The sequence below is a fragment of the Myotis nattereri genome (genome assembly GCF_964212035.1).
Source record: "Myotis nattereri genome assembly, chromosome: X".
NCBI lineage: Eukaryota > Metazoa > Chordata > Mammalia > Chiroptera > Vespertilionidae > Myotis > Myotis nattereri.
The window spans coordinates 103,693,380-103,720,586 of record NC_138078.1 but is presented as its reverse complement, the minus strand read 5'-3'; the positions used below and the strand labels follow the sequence as shown (position 1 = coordinate 103,720,586).

General features: G+C 45.5%; 1 protein-coding gene across 1 annotated transcript in view; it reads left to right on the top strand.

Moving 5' to 3' along the window:
• Positions 1-804: 804 nt before the first annotated feature.
• Positions 805-27,207, top strand: part of AMOT (angiomotin) — a gene marked incomplete at both ends in the record, with an annotated part of 48,869 nt that continues 22,466 nt past the window's right edge. The window contains 5 exons of the mRNA XM_081081974.1: positions 805-1,673; positions 13,557-14,046; positions 18,117-18,261; positions 18,953-19,045; positions 21,518-21,663. Of these exons, the coding sequence (XP_080938100.1) occupies positions 805-1,673; positions 13,557-14,046; positions 18,117-18,261; positions 18,953-19,045; positions 21,518-21,663 (1,743 nt within the window). The remainder of the gene's footprint in view (positions 1,674-13,556; positions 14,047-18,116; positions 18,262-18,952; positions 19,046-21,517; positions 21,664-27,207) is intronic.

Below are 27,207 nucleotides of genomic sequence, written 5' to 3'. Positions count from 1 at the left end.
AGGGTTTTCCCTTAAGCACCCAACAACAACAACAACAAAATCTCAAAGACAATTCCTGGATGGCTGAAAGAAAAACTTATCAATAACAATGATTCCAAGCCTTCTCTTACTAAGCCAGGGAGCATCCAAAATGGACAATACAGAAAGGATTCCTTTAAAAAAAATATGTTTCAGAGTTTTATGAGATCACAGAAAATAATATCCATCGAGCAGGGATCATTTCTATCTGGTGCAAGCCAAGCTCTCATCACCTTTTATGTATTTACTTATTATTTGGCATTTTATAACTCCCTTCACATGCTGAACTGCTTTACAGATCCTGTCTACGGGACAACTTCTCTCCACTGTCTTGCCCCCACTGCCATATCTGTATTTTTCATTGAAATAGAAAACAGAGAGATGAACCTTGTAAGTAAGGTCCTAGGAAAATTGCCCTCTCTGATCACCCTACTTGACTGCTCCAGATTTGTCCTGTCCTCTTCAGAGTTAAGTCAAGATTAAATATTTAACCAATGCTAAAAGTGAAAGAGGAAACAGAGAGCTCTTATGCCTCCAAGTTCCTCCTCATATCAATGCTAGAGTCAGGAGTCACCAACAATTAATCTATTAATTCTAGATTAAATTCTCTACTTTGTATCTGCAATGGAATCCTCACCCCCTCTCCCCCAATACTCATTTTTCCCCTTTAGAGGAATGATTTATCCATCAATTGGGTGTTAAGCTTCCTGTTTCCCCTTCCTAGGTCAAGGGCAGCCCAGGTGCCCAATTTCTCTCTCTCTTCACAAGGCACCACCAGCAATAGAGATGAGAAATTCTGAAGATCAGCCAAGTGGAGGAACCACGGTGTTGCAGCGTCTGCTACAAGAGCAGCTTCGCTATGGCAATCCTAATGAGAATCGCAACCTGCTTGCCATACACCAGCAAGCCACAGGGACTGTCCCTCCTTTCCCCAGTGGCAGTGGAAACCCAGGTCCTCAGAATGATATGTTGAGTCCCCAAGACCATCACCAACAGCTTGTGGCACATGCTGCTAGACAAGAACCCCAAGGGCAGGAAATTCAGTCAGAAAATATTATGATGGAGAAGCAACTTTCCCCTCGAATGCAGAATAATGAAGAACTCCCGACCTATGAAGAAGCCAAGGTCCAGTCCCAGTACTTTCGGGGCCAACAGCATGCCAGTGTTGGAGCTGCCTTCTATGTCACTGGAGTCACCAACCAGAAGATGAGGACGGAGGGACGCCCATCAGTTCAGCGTCTCAATCCTGGGAAGATGCACCAGGATGAAGGACTCAGAGACCTTAAGCAAGGACATGTCCGCTCTTTGAGTGAACGACTAATGCAGATGTCATTGGCCACCAGTGGAGTTAAGGCCCATCCACCTGTTACCAGCGCTCCACTCTCTCCACCACAACCCAATGACCTCTACAAGAATCCCACAAGTTCCAGTGAATTCTACAAGGCCCAAGGACCTCCCGGCCAGCATAGCCTGAAGGGCGTGGAACACCGAGGCCCCCCACCAGAGTATCCCTTCAAGGGCATGCCACCCCAGTCCGTAGTGTGCAAGCCCCAAGAGCCAGGGCACTTCTATAGTGAGCATCGTCTGAACCAGCCAGGGAGAACAGAGGGGCAACTGATGAGGTATCAGCATCCCCCTGAGTATGGAGCAGCCAGGTAAGAGAGTTCCCTTTCTATGATTTCTGACCTCCTCCCCCAGCCAGCTTCTGCTGTGTGTTAGAAATCTTAAGGGAAGGAGTGGGCCAGTGTTTGGTATAACAGACTCTGCAATGCATGGCTGGCCCCTGACTTAGTAAATTTTCTGTCAACCTGAATTTCTAGCCATAATTAGTACTGTATTAACATTCCCTGAACTTTATAGGTTGAATATGGCCTCAACTGCCTAGTGGATGAACAGGAGCACAAATCTTGATTTCAGCAGCTATTTGCTGTCCTGTCTTCTAGGATATTGAAAGAAGTGTCAGGGTTCATCTTGTGAGTTTTAAGCCCTTCCTTTAGGAGCAGAAGCAAGTTATCTTGGACTTAAAGTTAGTCTGGAATATCCTATCACTTCTACTTATCCTCCTCTGCAAAACTCTCATCACATATTTTTGTGAACACATCTTTCGGAGGAATTACTGTGATTCTTTTGGACACTAAACAAACACCAAAATGTTATTGTGGGGGAACATGCAGGTTCAGAATAGAACTTGTCTTGTACTTCCTTTCAGTTTATGAAATCTGGATTGCTTCATCTTTCTTCTGTAGAGACTTTGTTAGTTACCTGTTGTGTTTTTAAGCATGTAATTTAAATTCACGTCATCCTAATATATAAAACCCTGGGTCCAAATGACTGGTAAGGACCAAGGCTAGACCAACTGGAAGTCAGTCCTGCAGTCAGCGATGGGTTGCACTGACTGCTGAGGGGACTGCGAATCAGGACCAGAGAGAGGCCTGAAGAGAGAAGCAGGGACTGATCCGTTCCCTCTGTGGCAGCTTTTGATCAGCACTTGCCTCTCTCTTTCTCTCCCAGTCTGGCCAGCAGCCACGCTTCCATTTCTCTCCAGGCCTCAACCAGGGCTGCTGATTAGCCCCACCTTTCTGATCAGGCCCCATTGATAGGTCCAGAGATGCTGACTGGCGTAGAAACCAACCAATCAGAACAAAATCTGGGTCAACTGTGAGGAGCCAATGGCTGCCTAGGAGGCCGAGCTTTTGACGTAGACTGGCATAGAAACCGACCAATTAGAACCAAATTGGCTGGCAGAGGAGGGCAGTTGGGGGTGACATCAGGCCTGCAGGGGAAAGCCGTTGGGGGCGAGATCAGGCAGGCAGAAGCAGTTGGGGGCGAGATCAGGCAAGCAGGGGAGGGTAGTTACAGGTGATCAGGCAGGCAGGCAGAGGGATTAGGGGCAATCAGGCAGGCAGGCAGGTGAGCAGTTAGGAGCCAGCAGTCCCAGATTGTGAGAGGGATGTCCGACAGTCGGACATCCCTCAAGGGGTTCCCGATTGGAGAGGGTGCAAGCTGGGCTGAGGGAACCACCCCCTCCATGCACGAATTTTGTGCACCGGGCCACTAGTATTATATATAAGTTTTGGTCAGATGCTAAAATGTAGAAGGCAAAATACACCCATGACTTCTCTACCATTTGACCTTAGTTCAGGAGTATTGTTTTATATATTCAGTTCTTCTTAAATACTCAGGTGGGCAAAGGTAGGTTTATAGTTGTGAGTACTCGAAACACATAGTTTATTCTTTTATTATTATTTATTAATTATTGTATTATTTATTTGTATTATAACTATAAACCTATTTTTGCCCAATCACGTATAGTTTTGATTTATTCAAGGGCCCATTGTATCAACCAGATATTATGATTTCATTATGCAATTCATTATTTCTGTTATTGCTATTGGAATAATGTCTCTGATTAGTAGTATTTCAGTATATGGGCAACAGTGATGGAAGTTACACGGTATTCCTGCCCTGTTACCATGGGTAATTATGGGTGGCCTTGTGGTTTGAAGTGCCTGGACCTAGGGTGGCCTTTTCCTTAGGGGGCCCCCACACTAGGCTTGTGAATCTCTTTGATGTCTAACTCTTTGCCTCCTGTCTCCTTCTTACTGCTTTGGGAAAAAGCCTCTTGGCTTAAAGTTCTTCATTGGATGACTGTGGAGACAAGGCAGTCAAGGTGTGGAGTTAGAGGTAAGGTGAGAGAATGCACCTGGCATTTCCTGGTATTTCATTATTTTCCCCTTCCAGGTTCATTTTTTAGCCAGAGACAATTCACTTTGGGCTCCACCCCTAACTTTGCCAGTTTAGGATTTTTTTCCCTTAACTCTTCCGTGCAGCTTTTAGAGGGCAGGAGCCTAAGTTCTGATAAGTGGCTTGGAACAGGAAATGGGGTAACGGACAGGGCCCTTCCGGTTTAAATGAGATCAAGAACCCAATTCCCATCTGTTCAATGAAGCGGAAGACCCAGGGAGGGGTTGGTCTGTTGGACTGCTTAGCTTAGTGGAAACCCGTCCAAGCCAGCAAAATGTCAATGAAGCCAGGGTTTTTGTTTTGTTCTTCCCATTAGTATGGAAAGAGTCTGTGGGACTCCCTACCGTATGTGGATGGGCTGACGTTGGTCGCCTTGTGGGAGGGTAGTGTGTTGGCTGGAGTGTGGAGCAGAATCCAAAGCCCCACTCAGCACATGGCCCGCCTCCCCAGGAAAGCTATTTTCAGAACTCATTCACCAGTATTGTTCGTGATCTGAAATGGCTCCCACAGTGTTTCAAGCTAGATGGAAAAGACCTTTGATCTGCCAAAATAAATAATAAGGAACCCAAAGAGGGATTTTTGTTCTTCCCATACTGATTAAACCACCAGAAAAATGTAGCTGCATCTGTTTTACAGGAAGATACTTGTATTTTCTCCTCCCTCCTACATTATCTGTGGTTCTATCTTCCTGTCACCAAAAGCAGTAGAGTTCATGCTGCTTACCCTCTTTTGAACAGTATTTTAAGAGACAGGTTTGTTCTAACATTTTTTTTCTTTTTCTCTATGGGATAGGAACAGGGTGCTTGATATGCTCAATGAGTAAATAACAAAACTTAAAAGATGCTCTGTGTGAAGTTTGGGTCTGCATCAGAAAAATGCAGGCAATAAAATGTTTGCAGGGCATGGGACTAAGGAGTGGCACCTATTGACAAATTGCTGGCAGGGGGGAGGTAGTTGAATTGCTTTCCTGAAGTGTACACTTTCAAGTGGTAACACATTTGTCCTCCTTATTTGCTTTAACAGTTTGTGAATACCTTTCCAAGTAACTGCTGTTAGCACCAAACAATTAGAAGACTAAATTCCTAGTTTTTAATCCACAAATTACAGATAGGGATGCAAAGCAAGCTCTTTGAACAAATTGCTGTTCAAAAAACCTTTGTTTGCCTTTCAAGGTGCAGTAAAATGCTAAAGATTTGCTGTTAAAATGAACAAAATATTATAAACAATCTTTTTATTACTTCATCTTCCCTATGCCCTCCTCCCCACTTAAAAAATAAATATCCTGAATGCTCAGAACTCCAGATGGGAAACAAAGCCATGGCATGTGAAGAATTAAAAATTCTCTGAATCTTTTGTCTTTGTAAGTGCTGAGCCTTTTCTGAATTTGGGGTTTATACATTTATCAACTGCTTTTAAAAATTAAATCTTCTCTGTTTGTAAAGCAGCCACCTCCTTTTAATTGTTGAAATTGTGCCCAGATCTGAGGTTTCTTGAAATCCTTGTTTAGTGGAATCTAAGGGTGACCTAACTCTGTAGTTCAGAGCAGAGCTGGTTGTGCAAGAGAAACAATCAAGAATTTGCAGCACAGTCCAGGATTCACAGCTTCACTACCACGGAGCCTGGGAAAGGCACCGTTTCTGTGGGGAGACTAAATTGGGTTCCAGGCTGTTGGTGGCACCTGCTCTGGTGAGAGTATAAGTGTGGGCTTGCACACGTGTGGGCCAGGAGTGTGCAGTATGTGTGTGTGTGTGTGTGTGTGTGTGTGTGTGTGTGTGTGTGTGTAGTATGTGGCAGGGGAGGGCAGGGGCTTCCAGTCAGTGAGGTATCAGGGTGGAAGGTGGTATGTCAACTCAATGGACCGGTTTTTGCTTTTCTTTTGTGTCTTTGCAAAACTGTCTGTCTCTGGGAGGGAGTGCTGCCTGCTTGGGGGGATGCTGATTTTGGCCATTGGCCTCTGTCCTGCATATATACTCTTTCCCCTTTTCCACAGAACACTAGAACCAGGTTGTCTTAGGAAGGGGCAGAATGAAAGGAGGGAAGGGGCAGGGATGCAGGTCAGGGCTTCCATGAGATCATGTGATTCTATTGTCTGCTGGCAGCTTATTCCTGGTTAATATGTCAGTGGGGAGTGATTCATGCTGCGGTGCTGGGGTGAGTGCCGCTTACCCAACTAGCACCTTTATTATTGCTATTACGCGTATTATTTAGTCTCAAGTGTGTTTTTGCTTCCTCTGACATCCTCCCAGCTCTCCCCTACCCCTGTCATTCCTCAGTCCCTTCCTCTCAATGGAAACTTCACAAGAGTGTTAATACTGTCCTGCTTTTTTTGTGGTGGATGGATGCTGGAGCCCAGATGGAGTTCGTTGGCTGGAGGGCTTTCTCTCTCCTTGCGACTGCCCAAGCCTTGCTTCATGTTTGCAAACCTGCCAGGGATGGACTGCCTTGGTCTTCCCAACATCACAGTGCACTGAAATCTGCTTCTGTTTCCAGCCTGGGGAACTTGAGGGGCAACTGCCTTATCTCGTAGGCAGTGCCCAGAGTTGTGGCCAGGGCCACTACAGTCCTGGACTTATTTGACTCTGGTGACTGCTTTTCACAGATCTTGTGGTCTTCTCCTTTCTGAGGCCCCCAGGAGGCCATGAGCTGTTCAGGGCAAGGAGGGGCCTTTCAGCTTCCAGACAGGAGGGGGACCAGTGGACATTCTGTTTAAAGGAGAGGCCCGGGTTGCTGATGGCACCCAGGGGAGCTGGGAGGAGGAAGCCCCGTTCAGAACTGGGCATTCAGTCTTTTATATTTTTTTTTGAAAATTTTTATTTTTTAAATTTTTTTTATTGTTTAAAGTATTACAAATAGTAGTACATATGTCTCCTTTTTTTCCAATTGACCTTCCCCCAGCCTTCCCTACCCCCCAGCACATGGGCATTCAGTCTTTAAAAGAGAACACATCCCAGGCCTTGGGTTTCCAAATCCTGACAATGAGGATGGAGGTTAATATGCTTGTTTTTCCCATAAATTTTGAGAGTTGGATGGGAGAACATGAAATATAAGCCCCTCTTTTCTACCCAGGATATCCAATAGCCCCAACAAATTCCAGGACATTAAATTTATATATAAATTTAAGATTATCATCTTATCTAATAAAGAGGGTATATGTAATAATAAAGATGGCTGCGCCCACAGCGGAAGCAGGGATTCCATAACACAAGATGGCTGTGCCCACAGTAGAGGTTGAGTTCCTGTAATGAGCCTTAATGAGCAATCAGCAGGGACCTGAGGCTGCATGGTGCTGGGCCAGGGCAGGGGACCTGATGCCGTGCCCCCCACCTGGCGGGGCTTGATGGAGGACCTCAGGCTGCGCCCCCCACCTGGTGGGACTTGACAGGGGACCTCAAGGCATGCCCCCACCCTGGTGCTGGGCCAGGGGACCTTAGGCTGCACCCCCCACCCGGCGGGGCTTGACAGTTCTGGATCTTGCCCAGTGGGATTGGGGCCAGCCAGGTCTGGGCCTCATGTGATTTCGAGGCACGTGTGCGGTTGGGCAGGGACTTGACTCTGTCCCGCAGCATGCCCCAGACTCTGACAGGAAGAAGATTTTCATATACATTTTACTAATTTTCTTTCATCTCTGACACTTCTATTATAGAGAAAGGGCAAATAGCAATATAAAATATTTCCTCTAATTAATTCCCTTTTAATGTGCATGAATTTTGTGCACCAGGCCACTATTCTATACTAATAAAAGGGTAATATGCTAATCAGACTGGACATCTTCTGGATAAAGCCATGGTGGCAGGAGCCAAGGCAGAGGCAGTTAGAGGGCGATCAGGCCAACAGCGGGGAGCAGTTAGGGGGCAATCAGGCTGGCAGGCAGAGGCAGTTAGGGGCAATCAGGTCAGCAGACAGAGGTGGTTAGGGGTGATCACGTGGGCAGGGGAGCAGTTAGGGGCATCAGGCCGGCAGCCAGAAGTGGTTAGGGGTAATCAGGCAGGCAGGCAGGTGAGCAGTTAGGAGCCAGCGGTCCCGGATATGTGAGAGGAATATCTGACTGCCAGTTTAGGCCTGATCCCTGCAGTCGGACATCCCCTGAGGGGTCCTGGATTGGAGAGGGTGCAGGCCAGCTGAGGAACCCCCCCATCCCCATGCACAAATTTCATGCACCAGGCCTCTAGTATCTATCTATCTATCTATCTATCTATCTATCTATCTATCTATCATCTATCATCTATCTATATGTATATAGACATATATATATATACACACACACATATCTATATATATAAAACCCTAATATGCAAATAGACTAAATGGCAGAACAACCAAACAACTGAACAACCAGTCACTATGATGTGTGCTGACCACCAGGGGGCGCATGCAGAACATGGCGGGCGTCGGCTGTGGTGGGATGGTGGAGCAGGTGAGCACAGGCACCAGACCAAGGTGGGGCGCTGGTCTCTATCATTGGAGCAAGCCTCTGGTGGTTACTGAAAATTCTTTGCTTCCATGCACTGCGGTCCTGCCAGGTGCTTGCACCTGCTGCCGGTGCCGGCCCTGATCACTCTGCGCCATCAGCAGATGCGAGCAGCGGCTGCCAGCCCCAATCACCCCTCAGGGCCTCTCCACCTCCACCTGCTCCTGAGGGGCGATTGTGGCTGACAGCCCCCTCTCGCACCCGCTGTTGGTGACAGCCCCACTTGCACCCACTGCCGGTGCTGGACCTGCTGCTCATTCCCCCTGCTGGTGCCAGCTCCACTCGCTCCCACAGCTGGCAACGGAGCTGCAGCTTGCACCCGCTGATGGTGGCTGGCACCCGTCCCGATTGCTTGGCGTTGTCAGCGGGTGTGAGTGATGGCTGCCAGCCCTGTTAGCCCCTGAGGGCTTCTCCACCTCCCCCTGCTCCTGAGGGGCGATCAGGGCAGCAGCCACCGCTCGCAACCATTGATGGCTCCAGCCCCACTCACACCCACTGTTGGAGCTGGCCCCAATTGCTCTGTGCTGTCAGCAGGTGTGAGTGGGGCCAGTGCTGTCAGTGTGGGAGGGGCAGTGGGGGGAGTGGGGCTGCTGGCAGACAGGGGACTGGGAACTGCGGTGGGAGGGGCCAGGCAGGGGTGCAGAGGATGGGCCAACACCCGCCCTTGGGCCAACCACAGCCTTGTGGCCCACAGTTCCTTTCAAGGTGCACGAATTTGTGCACTGGGCCCCTAGTATATTATGTCATCTTATACATATGCATATACACATATACACATATGCACATATATACTTGTAAACAGCTCTCAGGCCTTTGATTGGAGGAGTGCTTTGAGCTCTTGGAAAGAAAGGTCATGTGAAGGTAGTAACTTTCCAGTTGTAATCAGAACCATGTAAATTCTTCTATCCACAAATAGTTCTCATGCCCTCTTCAATATTTAGTAATTGTTTATAGTGACATATGTATGAAGTTGGAAGAATACGGGTACACCAGAGGCTTAGATGGGGCTGAGAGACAGAAACTAGGGAGCAGGTTGGAGGGCTCTGGCGAACATCCAGGTAATTGGGTGTCCATGAGCAAGTGGTTGGAATGATTTTGTAGCAGTAAAAATCCCTCATAGTGAGGATCTCTTGTTGGGTTATATAAATGAACAATAATGATAACTGGAGTGTATGTGGGAGAGATGTGCTTTAGCATTTGGAATACCAGTTAAAAGTTAATTGCTCCTGGTGATTTGTCCCAGTTCCACCATGAACTGCACGCAATTCAGTGCAAAGATTAAATGAATATCCAATAAGTGAAATCACTAACAGGGTCAACCTATCTCTCTGGGAGGTAGATAAGAGACTCTTGTAATTCCCATTGAGCTCCAAAATGAGAAGAGTCCAGTATTTTTGTAATTAAATTGCAACCTCAGGAAGGAAACAGGCTCTTGTAGATAAAGTAACTTGAGTGATGTTATACAGCTAGTAAGCAGTAAAAAAGGTCTCTAAATTCTGTTGGGATCCAAATCTCATGCTCTTAGCCATCTGTTTTCCCTGGATTGAGAAATATCAATTGTAAGGTAAGCATCCACAGAATGTGGGAGCATATGAGGTGCATTGGGCATGGGCTTGGGGTGGGGTGTATAAGCTTTTGTGTGTACATTGATAGATGTTCTTCCTTGTGGTGATGATGACAGAAATGATCCATTCACATATTCTGATTGTTTCTCTTAATGGCCAGTAGTCCAGTTTTAGATATAAAAATGAGAGAACCACATTGAACAATGTACCAAAGTTCTCTTCCTGGAACTTTCTGTAAGCAATAGGCTACGAATCTGAACATCAGCATGAGGAAATCAATATATTATGGTATTGGGTAGAGCCTGGAAATGGGAATTGGGAAACAAGGGTTCTACCCTGATACCACCATAACTCACTCTGTAATATTTGGCATTTTGCTTCCTCTTTCTGGACCTCATTTTCCCCCTCTGTCCATTGACAGAGTTGGACTAAATTATTTCATTGAGGCCTGTACAGTCCTTACATTTTGTGATTCAGTACATCAAAAATCAGTACAATAGTGTTGCCTATAATCCCCTTGAGGCCATAGTATTATTACTACTATCTACAAATAGAGTTAGATCCTACTAACTATAGGAACTAACTCTAAATGCTACCTAATAAGTATCAGTTAGTTTTTTTTAATAAATCTTTATTCAGATTATTACAGTTGTTCTTCTTTTTTCCCCCCATAGCTCCCCTTCACCCGGTTCCCACCCCACCCCATGCCCTTACACCCCCCTCATTGTCCTCGTCCATAGGTGTAAGATTTTTGTCCAACCTCTTCCTGTACAGCCCCTTTCCCCCTGAGAATTGTCAGTCCACTCACTTTCTGTGCCCCTGATTCTATTATATTCACCAGTTTATTCTGTTCTTCAGATTTTTTATTCACTTGATTTTTAGATTCACTTGTTGATAGATATGTATTTGTTGTCACTTTGTTGTTTATAATTTTTATCTTTTATCTTTTTCTTCCTCTTCTTAGAGAATACCCTTCAGCATGTCATATAATACTGGTTTGGTGTTGATGAACTCCTTTAGCCTTTTCTTGTCTGTGAAGCTCTCTATCTGACCTTCAATTCTGAATGATAGCTTTGTTGGGTAAAGTAATCTTGGTTGTAGGTTCTTGCTATTCATCACTTTGTATATTTCTTGCCACTCCCTTCTGGCCTGGATAGTTTCTGTTGAGAAATCAGCTGACAGTTGTATGGGTACTCCCTTGTAGGTAACTAACTGTTTTTCTCATGCTGCTTTTAAGATTCTCTCTTTGTCTTTTGCTCTTGGCATTTTAATTATGATGTGTCTTGGTGTGGTCCTCTTTGGATTCCTTTTGTTTGGGGTTCTCTGTGCTTCCTGGACTTGTAAGTCTATTTCTTTCACCATGTAGGGGAAGTTTTCTGTCACTATTTCTTCAAATAGGTTTTCAACATCTTGCTCTCTCTCTTCTTTGGGCACCCCCATAATTCGGATGTTGGTACGCTTGAAGTTGTCCCAGAGGCTCCTTGCACTATCTTCATATTTTTGGATTCTTTTTTTTCTTTTTGCTTTTCCTGTTGGGTGTTTTTTGCTTCTTCATATTTCAAATCTTTGACTTGATTCTTGGGATCTTCTCATCTGCTGTTGGATCTCTGTATATATATTTTTTATATATTTTTATTGATGTATTACAGAGAGGAAGGGAGAGGTATAGAGAGTTAGAAACATCAATGAGAGAGAAACATCGATCAGTTGCCTCTGCACACCCCCTACTGTGGATGTGCCCACAACCAAGGTACATGCCCTTGACTGAAATCAAACCTGGGACCCTTCAGTCCACAGACCCACGCTCTATCCACTGAGCCAAACCAGTTAGGGCTGGATCTCTGTATATTATTCTTTATTTCAGTCAGTGTATGCTTAATTTCTGATTGCTCCTTTTTCATATCCTTGAGGGTCTCACTAAATTTCTCAGAGGTTTCTAGAAGATTCTTGAGTAACCTTACAACTGTGATTTTGAACTCTATATCCAGTAGTTTGCTTTCATCCATTTCTTTCATTTGTGACTTATTTCTTTGTCTCCGCATTTTGGCTACATCCCTATGTTTTTTTCTATGTACTGGTTAGCTGCTAAGTCTCCTTGAGTTGATAGAGTGGCCTTGCGTGGTTGGTGTCCTATAGGGCCCATGGTTCAGTCTCTCCAGTCACCTGAGGTGGATGCTCTTGGTGCACTCCTTTGTGGGATCTTTGTACAGTCTTGTTGTAGCTAACCCTTAATTGCTGTTGGTATCACTGGGAGGAATTGACCTCCAGGCCAAATGGCTGTGGTGACCAGCTATGTCTACACTGGAAGATCTGTTGTGCAGGCGACACTCTTATGGGCAGGACTTGCTTCAGTAGGGCTTTGGTGCTCACTGAGTCTGCCCCTTGAGTGTGTCTCTTATGGATGTGAAGAGTTGTAATTCATTATCATCTCCAAGGAGGTGCAAGGTCAGCCACTGTCTGGGGCTGCTCAGCAGGAGCTACAGAGACACCTGCAGATTCCTCCTCTTTGTATGGGGTTTGGAAGTACCCAGAGGAGGCCCAGCTGTGAAGCAAGGTCACTGCTGCCAGGTAGTGGGCCTTCTTTTGGAATCTCTGGGGCTTTCTGACCCAGCTGCAGTTTGTTTTAGGTGAAAGGACAGGCCATTCATATGCAAAAGCCCATAAGCACAGCATGGGTGGGGTTGTAAATTGGGTGGGGCGGGGTCCCTTGGAATCACCAGGTCAGAGCAGACAGCAATGGCTTCCCTGAACCGGAGAAGTCCCTGGTTCTCTGCGTCCAGTGCACCCGTGCAGGAACAATGAATGCAGGCTGCGAGCACCTCTAAGAGTAAGCCGCCCTCAGTTCCTGTCCCAATGCCAGACTGTCCAGTTTCTCCCCGTATATGTCTGGGTCCCCCAGAGTCTCGCCTGTAACTGGAATTCAGAGCAAGCGGGAGCTTCTATCGCCCTCCCGGTTTAAAAAACAGCACATCTAGGTGCCAGCACTTTCTGAGTCTCTGCACCTCTTACCGGTCTCAATGCACTTTCTTCACCTCTCTAGTTGTAGAATTTCCACTCAGCCAGCTTTCCTGTGGTTCTGGGTGGTAGTTGTTCTGCTGTTTAGTTGTAATTTTGATGTGGTTGTGAGAGGCCGCAAATATAGGTGATTACCTATGCCGCCATCTTGGTTTCTCCCTCAGTCAGTTATTAATAACTGTAATCAATAACAATTATTTGGTATCTCTAAAAAGTATCTACTTATCCTCATTTTTGTGAATATATGTATTAGTATCAAGAGAGTTGCAGATAGCAAGATGAGGGATGTTTTTGACTGCTGTTCACTATTTCCTTTTGGGCAAGTGGAACATATTTTCTAAATTTGACTCTTTACGTGTGCCAGACCACATATAGAATGTCAGAAAAGGTTTAGTTTAAAATGAGGCGAAAAATTAACTTGAAGAAGACTCATTTAAAATGCTCCTACTTGGGCCAAGTGTATAGGCATACATCACTTTAATTTTCACAAAGCGACTTTTGAGATCATCTGGTTCAATCCTCAATCTATGGGATGACGTGTCTGTCTGTCAGGCAGTCATAGAAGGTCAGACCTAGAAAGGACTGTGGAGGTCTTTGCAGAGACTCCATAGTCTAATACTGCCTGCTTCTCAGGTTGCAGCTGTCCTGGGGGGGACTGAAAGCCTCCTCATGTCACTTTCTTGTGCCCTTCTCCCCCAGTGCCTTCAGAAAGAGCTTAACCTTAATATACCCTCCATGTTTTACAGGCCAACACAGGACATCTCATTGCCGTTGTCGACCAGGAACTCTCAGCTTCACAGCCCTACTTCTTCCCTCACATCTGGGGGTTCCTTGTCCTTGCTGCAGTCTCCACCATCCACTAGATTATCTCCTGCTCAACATCCATTGGTCCCAAACCAAGGAGACCACTCGGCTCACCTACCTAGGCAGCAGCAACATTTCCTTCCTAATCAGTCTCACCAGAGTGATCTTTACCGTCTCACCCAGCCGGGCCTGAGTCAGCAGCAGCAGCAACACCACCACCACCATCACCAGCAGCAGCAGCCACAGCCAGGAGAAGCTTATTCAGCTATGCCTAGGGCTCAGCAGTCTTCTGCTTCTTATCATCCAATGCCGGCAGACCCTTTTGCCATTGTTTCCAGAGCCCAGCAGATGGTTGAGATCCTCTCAGATGAGAACCGGAACTTGCGGCAAGAGTTGGAAGGATGCTACGAGAAGGTGGCAAGACTGCAGAAGGTGAGGCCCCAGTATTGGGATATTAGAGTCTCCTTTAGATCTTATATGTTTAATATCGATGTAAAAGTCTCCATTTGTGGGAGTCTGCATCACTTATGTGCAGGTCTTAAGGATTCTTATATCTTTATTTTTGGTAATCCTCACCTGAGAATATTTTTCCATTGATCTTTTAGAGAGAGTGGAAGAGAGAGGGAAAGACAGAGAGAAACATCGGTGTGAGAGAAACACATTGATTGGTTGCCTCCTGCAGGAGCCCTGCTCAAGGCCTGGGCCGGGAGGAGCCTGCAACCAAAGTACGTGCCCTTGGCTGAAATCGAACCTGGGACCCTTTGGTCCACAAGCCGACTAGGGTAAGGATTCTTATATCTGAAGGTTAGATATAGATGAAACTTTGGAAAAAGCCTCTACCTTTCTTTCTAGGAGAAGTAACATTTTATATTTATGCGAGGAGGAAGTTTTCCTAGACACCATAGCCTTAAGAAAACTTGATTGATTGTTTTAGAATCCCAATAGGCAGAGAAACTTCTTCATAAAGTCAAGAACACTGGTGATGTCTGCGTATGAAGAACCTACCAGCATAAAGACTTTTTGTCTTGATTATAGTTAATACTGAAGTTGAATCCTAAGTACAAAATCATAGTTTCTAGAAAAATATCACCACTGAAGTTAGATCCTGCCCTGCCTTGTTCTGGAAAAGGCTTAGAGCACTTTTCCAAGTGGAAGTTCCCATGGTAACTCTTTTTCAACACCCGCTTCCTTATCCTTTTTTTTCCTTTGGTCCTTCCCTGCAGCTCATATTCAACATCTGCTCTTTCTCTCTCTGGTGTGTGTGGAAGAGTGCTGGAGGGGCTTAGCACCACAGCTGGGTGACAGGTGACAGCCCTAGGCTGAAGAAGTAGAAAAAGGAATGTATGTCCCCAGTTCACATTCTTTCCTGGGCCCCTCCTGTCTTCTGCAGCTGGGACTTGAGCTCTTGAGTGCTCTAAGCTAGGAACATTAGCTTTTGGCTTCCAGTGGCTGTTGGTGAATAGGGTTATGCCTTTGGCAGCCACTTTGCAGCTTTTGTCATTGTAGAGCTCCTGTGGTTTGATCTCCCGACAATGCAAACTGTTTAGGGAGGTCAGGGTGAAGGTGGGGGAGGGAAGGGATGTTGCCTGGTATTGTTCAACTCTGTCCTTAGGAGACACCCGCAAGTGGAAATTTCAGGGGCCTGAATCAAGCTGAGAATTTGTAAACACCAAATCTGGGTCTTAAGGGAGAGAGGAAGACTTACTGTCAGCTAAGTATTTTTATGTAGTAAAAACATTTCCCCCCAATGTTCCCAAGTCAGGATGGGTGTTGGTGGGGTCAAGTGAGAACTTTTTCTCCCTGACTTTGCCCCCAATTTTAAAATTTCCCCGTTCATTCATTGAACAATACCCCCACCCCCACCCCATCACATTGGTTCACTAAATGGATCATATTCACACCCTAGAGGCAGACTGGTCCAGTTTGGCTGATTAGGTTTAACAGTTGATACCCTTCCCCAAACTCTCTATTCAGGGTGGCCCCAGCCACATCTTTGATGTAGTAACTGAAGGGTAGACCCAGATCTTCTGTAGTCCCTCTTCACCTATGGATTCATGTTGATTTTTTTTGAGGGGGAGGTGGGTGGAAGGAAGAGGGGCAGAATAGGATTTGTGGTGTTTGTTCCCAAGTATGGGTAAGGTTGCCTCAACTGAGTGTAATTGACACACCTTGAGTGTTGGGGGAAGTGAAGCCAACCCAGTGCTGCAGTGGATGAGAAGCACAGGTGAGGTAGAAGAGGAAAAGAAAAGTGAGGAGAATGAGGTGTAGATACCAGCTGGTCTAGAACGAATAAGGAGGCCCAAGGTTTCTGAGGGGTATAAGTAGATAGAATAAGTCTGGAAACTCACCACCACTTGCCCTCTCCCCAGCCGCCACCGTTGCGTAGATCAGACTAGTGGATATGCCCTCCTGTGACTTCTTTTCCTGGAAGGTTCTGTTTACAGACGTACAACTTGCCCTTTTGGAGGGTACAGTATCTATACAGGGGGGGGGGCAGGGAAAGGATTGGTGCAAGATCTTGAAATAGTACTCTGAACAACTTGAGTAGAGGGACTGCCTTCCAGGTGTGGCATTCTGTGGAGAACTGGAAAGCTTTGTTAAGGCTTCCCAGAGCAGACCAACACCAAGCTGCTCTTTCAAATGGAAATGTTTATTTTCTCTACTCAGCACTTGAATTTCACGCAGAAGCTTTATCAGGCCCAAGCCTTGCAGATCATGTCTCTAAATGCCATTCACCAGTTTTTCCCTTCTGTGCTGTTATCTTGGTGCCATCTGCAAGGAGAAAAACATTCTCAAGTCTGCTCTTTTCTGTGGTGTAAGCCTCATTTGTTTGCAGGAAGTCCTGCATCAGGCATAATTTTGGAGCTGGGGCAGGTGGAATCCGAGTTGTTTGGTAACCACACCTTTCCCCCAGGCTTTCAGCCTGAGATTTCTCCCCATAAAGCACCCTGAGCTTTGTTAAGGAGGATAGTGGAAAACTGAGAGGGAATGTAGAACGGTTGCAAGAATCACATTTATTTTGAAAATTGCTTAATACACCATGGGACTTATTTGTCTTATTCAAATTATATGCAAATAGTCCTGTGGTTATTATATGTGCAATGAAGCTATACTGGTTACAGAAAGACTTTGGAGTCTAATTTCTTATTTTCTTGCTGTTCGGGCTGATTCAGGGCAAAACTCTTTCTCTTTGATGTTTTGTGTTGTTGTTTTTTCCATTTTACAAGATTTGCCAGAGTGCCATAAAACACAACTCTGATTATGAATTTCTGTTAAAAAATCTGTACTGGTTTCCCACTGACTATGGGATAAAGTCCAAATGCCTGACATTAAAGCCCTTTTATGATCTGACTCCAGTCTATCTTTGCAGCCAGATCTCATCAGCTTCCCTCTGTGTACCCCACAGTGTCCAGCCAAATAGAACTACTGGTCACTCTGGGAATGCATTCACAAACTCAGAATAGAATACCCTTCCACTCACCTATGCTCATTGAAATCTGATCCAGCTTTTAGGATCTAACTTTAAATGCCACCTCCTCCCTGAAATTGTCCTCCTCTCCCCTCACCCCCAACCAGGAATAACCTCTTCCTTCCTTACACTTAATAGGACTACTCTTACTGTCTCTTTTTTTTTCTCTATATTCTTTTACTTGATTAGCTAAAAAGCTCCTTGAGGCCAATGATAATATCTTCACTCATTTTTAGATACCCCATAGTCCCTTATTTGGCCATTGGTAAGTATTTGTTAAATTGAACGGAACTACTGCATGAGTCTGAGGCTTAGAGTTTTTACAGTTTGCTTCTGCCACTACTGTCACGTTCGAAAAGGCAATTTCGCTCTTCTCTCTACTAAAATGGGGACAGGAGTCCTTGTGAAGGCAGATATCAAGGCGAATCCAAATACTAGTAAACACGTGAAAGCCCTTTGAGCACTCTAGAGCAGTGGTTCTCAACCTTGGCTGCACATTAGAATCACCTGGGAATCTTTTTAAAATTCTGATTTCTGGGCCTCATCCTCTGGAAATTCTGTTTCTTTGTTACTAATGTTGTGGCCCCACCCCATAACAAAGAAACAGAATTTCCAGAGGATGAGGCCCAGAAATCAGGATTTTAAAAAGATTCCCAGGTGATTCTAATGTGAAGCCAAGGTTGAGAACCACTGCTCTAGAGTAACATTACCTACATACTATATACATTATTATTTTCAGATTTAAAAAAATTCTTAATTAAGATATGGTAATCATTTTATACTGTTATATTTATTCTCTCCTACTACCTTCTCTGAAGACAGACACTGTATTTTTTTTTTTAACCTGTGGAATTGTCCTGAGCCAGTGAGATAATTGTCCTTCTGGGAAACTTTCCTAATCTGTGTTATGCCTCCTGGACATCAATAAAGCTCTGGGGGAAGCTGTCATTAAGGATTTGCATGTATGTTTTCAGACCATCTTTCCATTGAGCTCCAATCTTCCCCACTATCTTTCCTTTGGTTTTGTTTTCAGGTGGAGACAGAAATCCAGCGTGTCTCAGAGGCATATGAGAACCTTGTGAAGTCATCCTCCAAAAGAGAAGCCTTGGAGAAAGCCATGAGAAACAAGCTTGAGGGGGAGATCCGTAGGATGCATGACTTTAACAGGGATCTGAGAGGTGAGGGAATCACTTCTGAAGCATCAGAGGAGATGTAGAAGGCAAGGGCTATGGAGCACATGTTGAGGCTCTTAGGTTAGTTCAGTCCACTGGTAGGATTAATAAATTGCAGGGCATATTTTTTGTGACTACAATAGTACTTGGTCCCAAGATTGCATAATCAAAGTGGGATGAGCTGATATATTAATCAGTTGGTACCTATCCTGGGAGTCCTGGACTCACCCGGCTCGCCCCCACAATTGGTGCTGTTTCTCTTCCTTTATAGGTTTTGCAGAGGCCAAGTCTTTTGGCAGAGCAAGCTTGAAATAGTGATGTCCTCCATAGATGCTGCCTATGGTCCCTTCCAGTTTTGACAGGACAGGGTTTTAAAGACTTTATAATAACTCTGATGCTTTTTCTTTAGGTGAATGAAAGATACATATTCAGGGATAGATTCCTTTGTTGAAATGTAGAATTCTGCACTTAGGTTTTGTCAGCGTGGACCAAAAGTGTTAAGTACTCAACTCCTCTTTCCCTGCGATGTTCTAGTTTTGTTTGGGGATCTACACTTACAAACGTATGTCTGTGTCACCCATTTTTGTGTAACAAGAAGAAGTCGGCTTGTTTGCCCAAGTTCAGTATTGAGAGAGCCAACAGCATGTGCATGGAAGTTTGTGTATGGGGCTCTGTTGATTGTGTCCGAATTCCACAGAGCGTCTGGAGACTGCCAACAAACAGCTTGCGGAGAAAGAATATGAGGGGACAGAGGATACCAGAAAAACCATCTCTCAGCTCTTTGCAAAAAGTAAGTCTGAAAGCTTTTGCAGCAGATAATAATGTGCGGATGGGAATGAGGTGTGGGAAAGGGCACACAGTTCTATTTAGCTTGAAAAGTCAGGGCAGAGTGGATGTCATCTAGGAAGTATTTTTTCCTGTTCAAGCATGAAGTTAGGAGAATTTGTGTGTGTGTGTGTGTGTGTGTGTGTGTGTGTGTGTGTGTTTCCTAGGCCAAGAAGGCTGCTTGCCACAACATTTAGTGATATGCACATGGCTCCTTCTGTATAAAACCAGAAAAGTCCCCTGAAGTCCCTGCATTTGTCGCGTGGCTATCTGAAAAGAACCTTAGTGACCATAGGGTCTTTTAATATTGATGGGATTTGTTGTTGAAAGCTCCATGTGCTGGTGGAGATGGGATTAGCTTGCAGGATTGATGATTAGTGTTTGAAAAACCACCTGCTCCTGGGGCTCCCTTAGTTAAAACACCTTATATTGTCACATCATCATCATACCTTGGTGGATTACAAGGGTCGCTAGAGGGGGACCATTGCTATGGCCTGAACTAGTGACTCTGACTACAGAGATGGAGGGTATGGGGGAGGGCAGAGCTATGTCTTCCTTAAAATAGTGTTTCCTTTGTCTGGAAATACTCCCAAGACCAGGACAATGAATTAATCCTCTTCTTTATCGGTCCCCAATGGACTCCACCCAGCAAGACAATGCCTTATTCTTTCCAATTGCCACAATAAAACCAGCAATAAAAACTACACAGTGGATTGAGTCCATAGGGAGAATGAGTTCGGGGGAAACATGAACTACCCCCACTTCTGCAGATGTCCTTAGTGGGTGTCCCTACCCCCAGCCTCCCTCAGTATGGCTCCCAGCTGGAGTAGTGCTTGGTGGGACTTGTCAGGCCTCATCTTTGCTGGGCCTGCACATGACCCTTTCAAGTCATTCCATGCAGCTTCCAGTCAGCTTTTACAAGTGTGTTTGATCTCCTCTTGCAATACCCCCCTCCCTTAATGGTTGCTCCATTGTGCTCTGGCTTCAGAACTGGGAATTTTTCTTCATCATTTCCCTGAATCTGCTGTTCCTTTGTCAGTATGTCTTGAAGTAAGGAATGTGGTTTTTCTGGTGTCATCAGTGCCTACTGTAAATCATTTTGAGGTTGCTTTCCCAGTGTCACGTTTACTCTAGAAGCTAGTTCACTGGTGGACAGGGTGGCAGCCTCCCAGGAAAAAACAAAACAGAAAAATGTATGGTTTCTTGCCCTGGTTCTGCTAGTTGGCACTCCTCTCTATGTGGAGTTGGTATTTCAGGTGTCCTTGTAGTTCCGTTACTGATTTAGAATATGTGATGATTTAGCAGATTAAACTGTACTAACAGCAGAGTGAAAGACTGTTAAATGGTTCTAGAAGGGAAAAGTGGACTCCATGTTATAGGCAGGGAAGAGGGCATGACTTGTGGCCCTTTAATTTCTTTTGCCTGTGGACTTTGCTTTTGGTTGGAACTGTGGCAGGAGCCAAGAAAGCCCTCTTGAAAAGCCTCCCTGGAGAATGTGCTCAAACTACTGTAGGGGCCAAACCAACTGGACCCTGGGCTAAGGCAGCCTGTTTCGCTAGAAAGAGTTTAGAACAACTTGACCTTAATTATGATCTCCATTACTTATATTACCAATTGTCGGACTTTGTGCAAGTTACTAACTCCTCTGAGTCTCATATGCAAAATGGAGAAGAGGAGAATAATGCCTGCCTAATATGGTTGTTCTGAGGATAAAGTTTGTGTAATATAGGTATACAATAAGTACTCAACAAATATTCATTTCTTTTCAAGGTGCACATGAATAGATATGTAAAGTCAGAATAGGAAGGAAGGTGAGGCTGTCCTATTAAAGTTTCTCCTACCAACTTAAGTATTAAGGTCTTGAGAGGAAGAGTACTCTACCTCCAAATGAGAATCAGAACTGCTCATTTGAGCTTCTGGTACGAAGTCTGTCCTAGTTAGAAGGGGAAAGACCTAGAAAGGCATGGAGAATAACCAGATGTGTCACTGTCATCTGTAGATACAATGCAATTATAGATTGATCTCAGTTAAAAAATAATATTAATACAGGGTGGGATTTGAGTTTTTTGTGCATTTTGTGAAATATAATTTTTAGATTGATTAAATATACTTTCATGAGGCAATAATGGGGAAAATGGGGCGGGGGCTGCTTCTTTTTTTTAACCAATACAAGACCATTTGAAAATATAAAATTTCATAACAATTTTTATTTCTACTTTCTCATTGCTTCTGCTCAACAGCCACTGTTAAGTGACTGTTCTTAATTTACACTGCAAGTTAGTGGTAAAGCCAGTGATAGAGTCTGGGTCTATCTGGTTCATTTATCTGTGTGCTAGAACACTGCAATGTTTAGTAATGGGTATGATTGACAGTTATTCTCAGGTAAGGTTTTGAGCCAGCTTCAGAATGGTAGTGTTGACATTTCATGTACTTATAGATAAGGAGAGCATGCGGGAGAAGGAGAAGCTGGAAACCGAGCTGGCCACTGCCCGTTCTACCAACGAGGACCAAAGAAGACACATTGAAATCCGAGACCAGGCCCTGAGCAATGCTCAGGCCAAGGTGGTAAAGCTGGAGGAAGAGGTATGTGTAGTTTCCTCAGATAGCCGAGGTGGAGGAACTGGAAGATCAAGGGCACTGGGGGCTCCCCATTTTGGTGAACTGGCAGTTGTACAGTCCTCCAACAGAAAGGTCCCACCTGCTACTTCTAGTTATAGCTGTGCTGATTTGTGTGGCTTTGATTTCTCTTCTCTGCAAGTTCTTTCCTTTTGCTCCAGAATGGAAAACCACCAAAGTCAAAGAGAAGTTTCCATTTGCTCATTCATATAGTAAGCTAACACCTTCCACCCAAGTTCTTACTATGCACCTAGCCCTGCCTTAGGCTTGTGACTTGTAACAATAATTTTATTTTATTACTAGGGGCCCGGTGCACGAAATTCGTGCACTGGGTGTGTGTGTGGGGGTGTCCCTCAGCCCAGCCTGCCCCCTCTCACATACTGGGAGCCCTCAGGCATTGACCCCCATCACCCTCCAATCTCAGGATCGGCCCCTTGCCCAGGCCTGACACCTCTGCCAGAGGTGTCAGGCCTGGGCAGGGGATCGTCATTTCCCCCCATCACTAGTTCTGCCCCCAGCCCCCGCCGATTGCTGGCTCTGCCTCTGGCCCAGGCCTGATGCCTCTGGCCCAGGATTCAGGCCTGGGCAGGGGACCCTCATTTCCCCCCATCACTAGTTCTGCCCCCAGCCCAGGCCTGATGCCTCTGGCCCAGGCATCAGGCCTGGGCAGGGAACCCCCAGCCCCCTCCGATTGCTGGCTCTGCCCCTGGCCCAGACCTGATGCCTCTGGCCCAGGATTCAGGCCTGGGCAGGGGACCCCCCTCTCCCCCCCATCACTGGCTCCGCCCTTGCCCAGGCCTGATGCCTCGGCCAGAGGGGTCGACCCCCATCACCCTCCGATCGCCTGATCAGCCCCTTTCCCAGGCCTGATGCCTCTGGCCCAGGAATCATGCCTGGGCAGGGGACCCCCATCTCCCTCTGATCGCTTGCTCCACCCCCCCACCCAAGCCTGATGCCTCTGACCCATGCTTCAGGCCTGGGCAAGGGGACCATCATATCCCCGCAGTCCCCGGCTCCGCCCCCCACACAGGCCTGATGCCTCTGGCCCAGGCATCAAGCCTGGGCAGGGGACCCCAGCCCTCTCTGATTGCTGGCTCCGCCCCCCGCCCAGGCCTGATGCCTTGGCCAGAGGAGTTGAACCTCGCCGGTTGAGGGCGTGAGTGCGGTTTGACACCGCAGCTGCCCCACCGGCCCACATCCGGGTCTGCCAGTGGGATCGGGTCTTGGGCGACCGCCGGCACTCATGCCCCCGCGTCCGGGTCTGCTGGCGGGATTGGGTTCTGGGCGACTGCCGGCACTCACGCCCTCAACCCGCTCTTGCGGGTTGAGGGCGTGAGTGCGGGCGGACGCCGCAGCCGCCCCGCTGGCCCGCGTCCGGGTCTGCCGGCGGGATCGGATCCGGGTTGGGGGCATGAGTGCAGGCAGATGCCGCAGCCGCCCCGCCGGCCCACGTCTGGGTCTGCTGGCGGGATCGGGTCTCCGGCGACTGCTGGCACTCACACCCCCAACCCGCTCTCGGATGGCGCTGTACCATCCTGCCTGCAATATGCAAATTAGCCGCCATATTTGTTGGCGGTTAACTGCCATCTTAGTTGGCAGTTAATTTGCATATCTCGCTGATTAGCCAATGAAAAGGGTATCGGTCGTACGCCAATTACCATTTTTCTCTTTTATTAGTGTAGATTATTTTACTACTGACCTGGTGCATGAAATTTGTTCACATTAAAAGGGAATTAATTAGAGGAAATATTTTTAATATTGCTATTTGCCCTTTCTCTATAATAGAAGTGTCAGAGATGAAAGAAAATTAGTAAAATGTATATGAAAATCTTCCTGCTGTCAAAGTCTGGGGCACGCCCAGAAACCAGAGTCAAGTCTTTGCCCACTCACGTGTGCCTCAAAATTGTGCAAGACCCAGACCCAGCCGGCCCCACCCCCGTCAAGCCTTGCCAGGTGGGGGGCGCCACCTGAGGTCCCCTGGTCCGGGGAAGGGGGCGTGGCCTGAGCTCCCCTGTCAAGCCCCACCAGGCGGAGGGTGCAGCCTCAGGTCCCCTGCTCCTGCCCAGTGCCACGCAGCCTCAGGTCCCTGCTGATTGCTCATTAAGGCTCATTTCGGGAACTCAGCCTCTGCTATGGGCGCAGCCATCTTGTGTTATGGAATTCCTGCCTCCACTGTGGGCACAGCCAGTTTTGTTATGGTATGACAGTCAATTTGCATATTCCCTCTTTACTAGATAGGATAATTTATATATCTATAAATCATATATCTAAATCATATATATAAGTAATATATATGTATATATATCATATATAATCTATAATAATAAAGGCATAATATTCTAATTAGTCCAGACGTCCTTCCGGATGTCCTTCCAGATGAAGCTGGGGCTGTGAGGGAAGCCTGGGTCCCGGGTGCTGGAGGGAAGCTGGTGCTGGCAGCTGGGGGAAGGAAGGCTTACTCTTGCACAAATTTCGTGCATTGGGCCTCTAGGAGATATATATGAATTCCTGCCCTTACAGTGCTTTATTTTGGAAGAGTTAGAAAATGATTTCAAATAATTTAAAGTACTCCTAGAATCTTGAAATCGGAATGGTTCTTGTCTCCCCAAGCTTAGTGGGATGTTTGTCCCCTCAGGTAAAAAATGAATCTTAATGGATCTGCTGCTTGTAATTGGACTTATTATGCAGATTTATTTTAGGATGAAAACAATCTGGGGTGTTTCCAACAGGATAAGACCCAGGGACAGTTTACATTTTATGGCGGGCCAAAAGTTGTGTCCTTGCTCTTACTGGCCAGGTTCTGGAATGTAGGTATGTAGTGGGGTGAAGTTGTCAGTTATTTGTGTGCAAGGATGGAGTCTTCCATTGACAAATGCAAGGGCCCCCCCAAAACTACTAAGCATATGATTAATATGTATCTGATTAGTCTTCATCTAGATGTTACTAGATCTCCACACTAAGCTGTGTTTCTGTGAAATAGAGGGAACTTTGCTGCTGGTTTGCCGTTAATTGATCTTGGATGTCAGTTGTCATTGTATTGGAGTACAGTGGGGCCTTGACTTACGAGTTTAATTCGTTCTGTGATGGAGCTCGTAACTCAAATTACTCGTATGTCAAATCAAAAAGTGAACGAGTGAGACACGTGATGCTGGGCTGATGTTGTGGCGTTCACTGTGATGTTCGCTGTGCCAACTAGCGGTGGGGTATCTGAAGCTGGCTTATAACCTGAATTTTAGCTCGCAATTCAAAGCAAAAAATCGGCAGAGAGATGGCTCGTATCTCGAAAAACTCGTTAGTCAGGACACTCGTAAGTCAAGGCCCCACTGTACTACTAACTCTTAGATGTTTTGCACTTGTGGGAGTTGGTATGTTCCAGAAAAAATTGGTGCTAAAGTACAACTTTGTAAAGAAAATTTCACTTCTCACTGACTTATCTATTCTAAAATTAAATTGTTTTTTAAAAATATATTTTTATTGATTTCAGAGAGAGGGAGGGAGAGAGAAACTTCAATGATGAGAGAGAATCATTGATTGGCTGCCTTCTGCATGCCCCCCCCCCCCCCCCCCGGGATCAAGCCCACAACCCCGGGCATATGCTGTGACTGGGAATTGAACCGTAAACCCCTGATTCATAAGTCGATGCCCAACCACTGAGCAGCACTGGTCAGGCTAAAATGAAATTGTTTTAAGAAAAAAAGTAGCCTCCATTAAAATTAGCTGAAAGCTTTATAAACTTGAAACCAAAGTATTTAGTGACGAAGCCCTCAGACACTGCAAACACAGCTTTCTAACTATTATAAGTGAGATATCTTTCCTACCTTCATTCATTACCTGTTCTTCTCCCTCTCAGTAAGAATGGTTCTAGTTCCTAGAGATCTTATTTACAGGTATACTTTGCTTCCTTTCTTGGGTATTAAAATGCTTGTTGGAGCTGGATTGTGGGTTTATACTTTTTCAGTAGGTAATACCACCTAACCTATGATGTCCTTGAGCCTGAATTGATTAACTATTAAACTTCAGGTTGTATAAAATTAGGCTAATGTCCTGCTTCATGAGTTGTCTGCATCAGAAATACCACTAAGATGCTTTATTGTAAATGAGGAGTACTTATATATTTCTGGTGTCCCAGTCTAAGGAGCTTAGCACAGCCTTTAGCCTTTTGCTGTACTTCATATATACCCTTCCTCCCGCTTCTTACAAGGAAATCACAGAGTAAATTACAGGATGAGGATAAGACTGTATCCTTTTAAAGAAGGGAAAACTGAGAGACCTGCTGAGAAGAAGTAGCTTGCTGGTGGTCACATGGCAAGTCTTGGTTAGAGCCAGGAATAAAACTGGAATCTCATGACTCTTCATTCCCTAGACCCTGCTGCCTTTCTCCCTGTCTGAATCATCCTTTGGTTCCACTCCCAAAAAGAAAATGTGGGCGCTTGTTCAGATTTAGTAACTTCTGCATCTTTTAATTTAAAATAATTGCTGTACCTATTGGGCCCCTCTTTTTCAGCAGACTATGAGAAGCTCATCCACACTGCTCTGAAGTTGGGGTGTACAAAAAAATCTTGCTCTGCCCCTCCAGGAAGGGTGTCCATCTAGCTGGAGATAAATGGGGACAAAGATTCTGCAAGCATCTTGGTTTGCAGTGTCTGAAGGCTCGGTGGTAACTGGTTATTAATTATGAAAGTAATATACATGTATGGGGAGCATGTTAATATGTAGTTCCCACTGGGCAGCCCTCACTGAAACAGTTGCCTGAAATATATTTCTGCTTTCAAACTTCTGAGGCTTTCCTGGTCACTTGTTTCAGAGGTTTTTAGTTGTTTTCCAGGGCCCTGCCCCCCAAATACATGGATTTACAGTTTATAATTTAAAGGAGAAGTCCTAAATATTGGACTAGGATTAAATGATGGCATCTAGTGGCCAGATATCTCAAATGAGCTAATCAATTATTGTTAATTTTTTAGTCCTAAGCTCACTTATACTTTTTCATGGGGCCTAGATCTTGGGAAAATGTAAGTTGCTGTTGCTAAAGGGGGTGGAACATTTGATGGGGAGAGCAGGCTGGGAACCTTTTCCCTGACAGAATCCAGAGGTGGAGGCCATGTAATGTCTCTTAGACTCTCAAATGAGACCACCTCTAGCACACAGAGAGGCTTGAAATCACATCTCAGGGAACATACAATGATTCTTATTTCCCTTTTTGTTTTAGCAGCCTATCAGAGCAAGATTTGCACATAGGTGGTGTTAGTCCTAGCTCCTCTATAATATGCAAAGGAAAACATCTCTTCCCTTATCCTCAAATACAGAAATTGATCATTGAAGTTTTGCTTTTCTGCTGTGACTCAACCCCCATTAGGCCTTGTTCTTCTTGGGGTAAAAGTTTTAAGTATGGAACATTAGGGAGCTATTTAAGGTGAATAGGTAGCTCTGTAACTAATCTAGTAAGGAATCCTTATTGTGATTCTTTAACAAAATTAGTAAACATTTCAAAATCAAGAAGGGTATCATGAATAG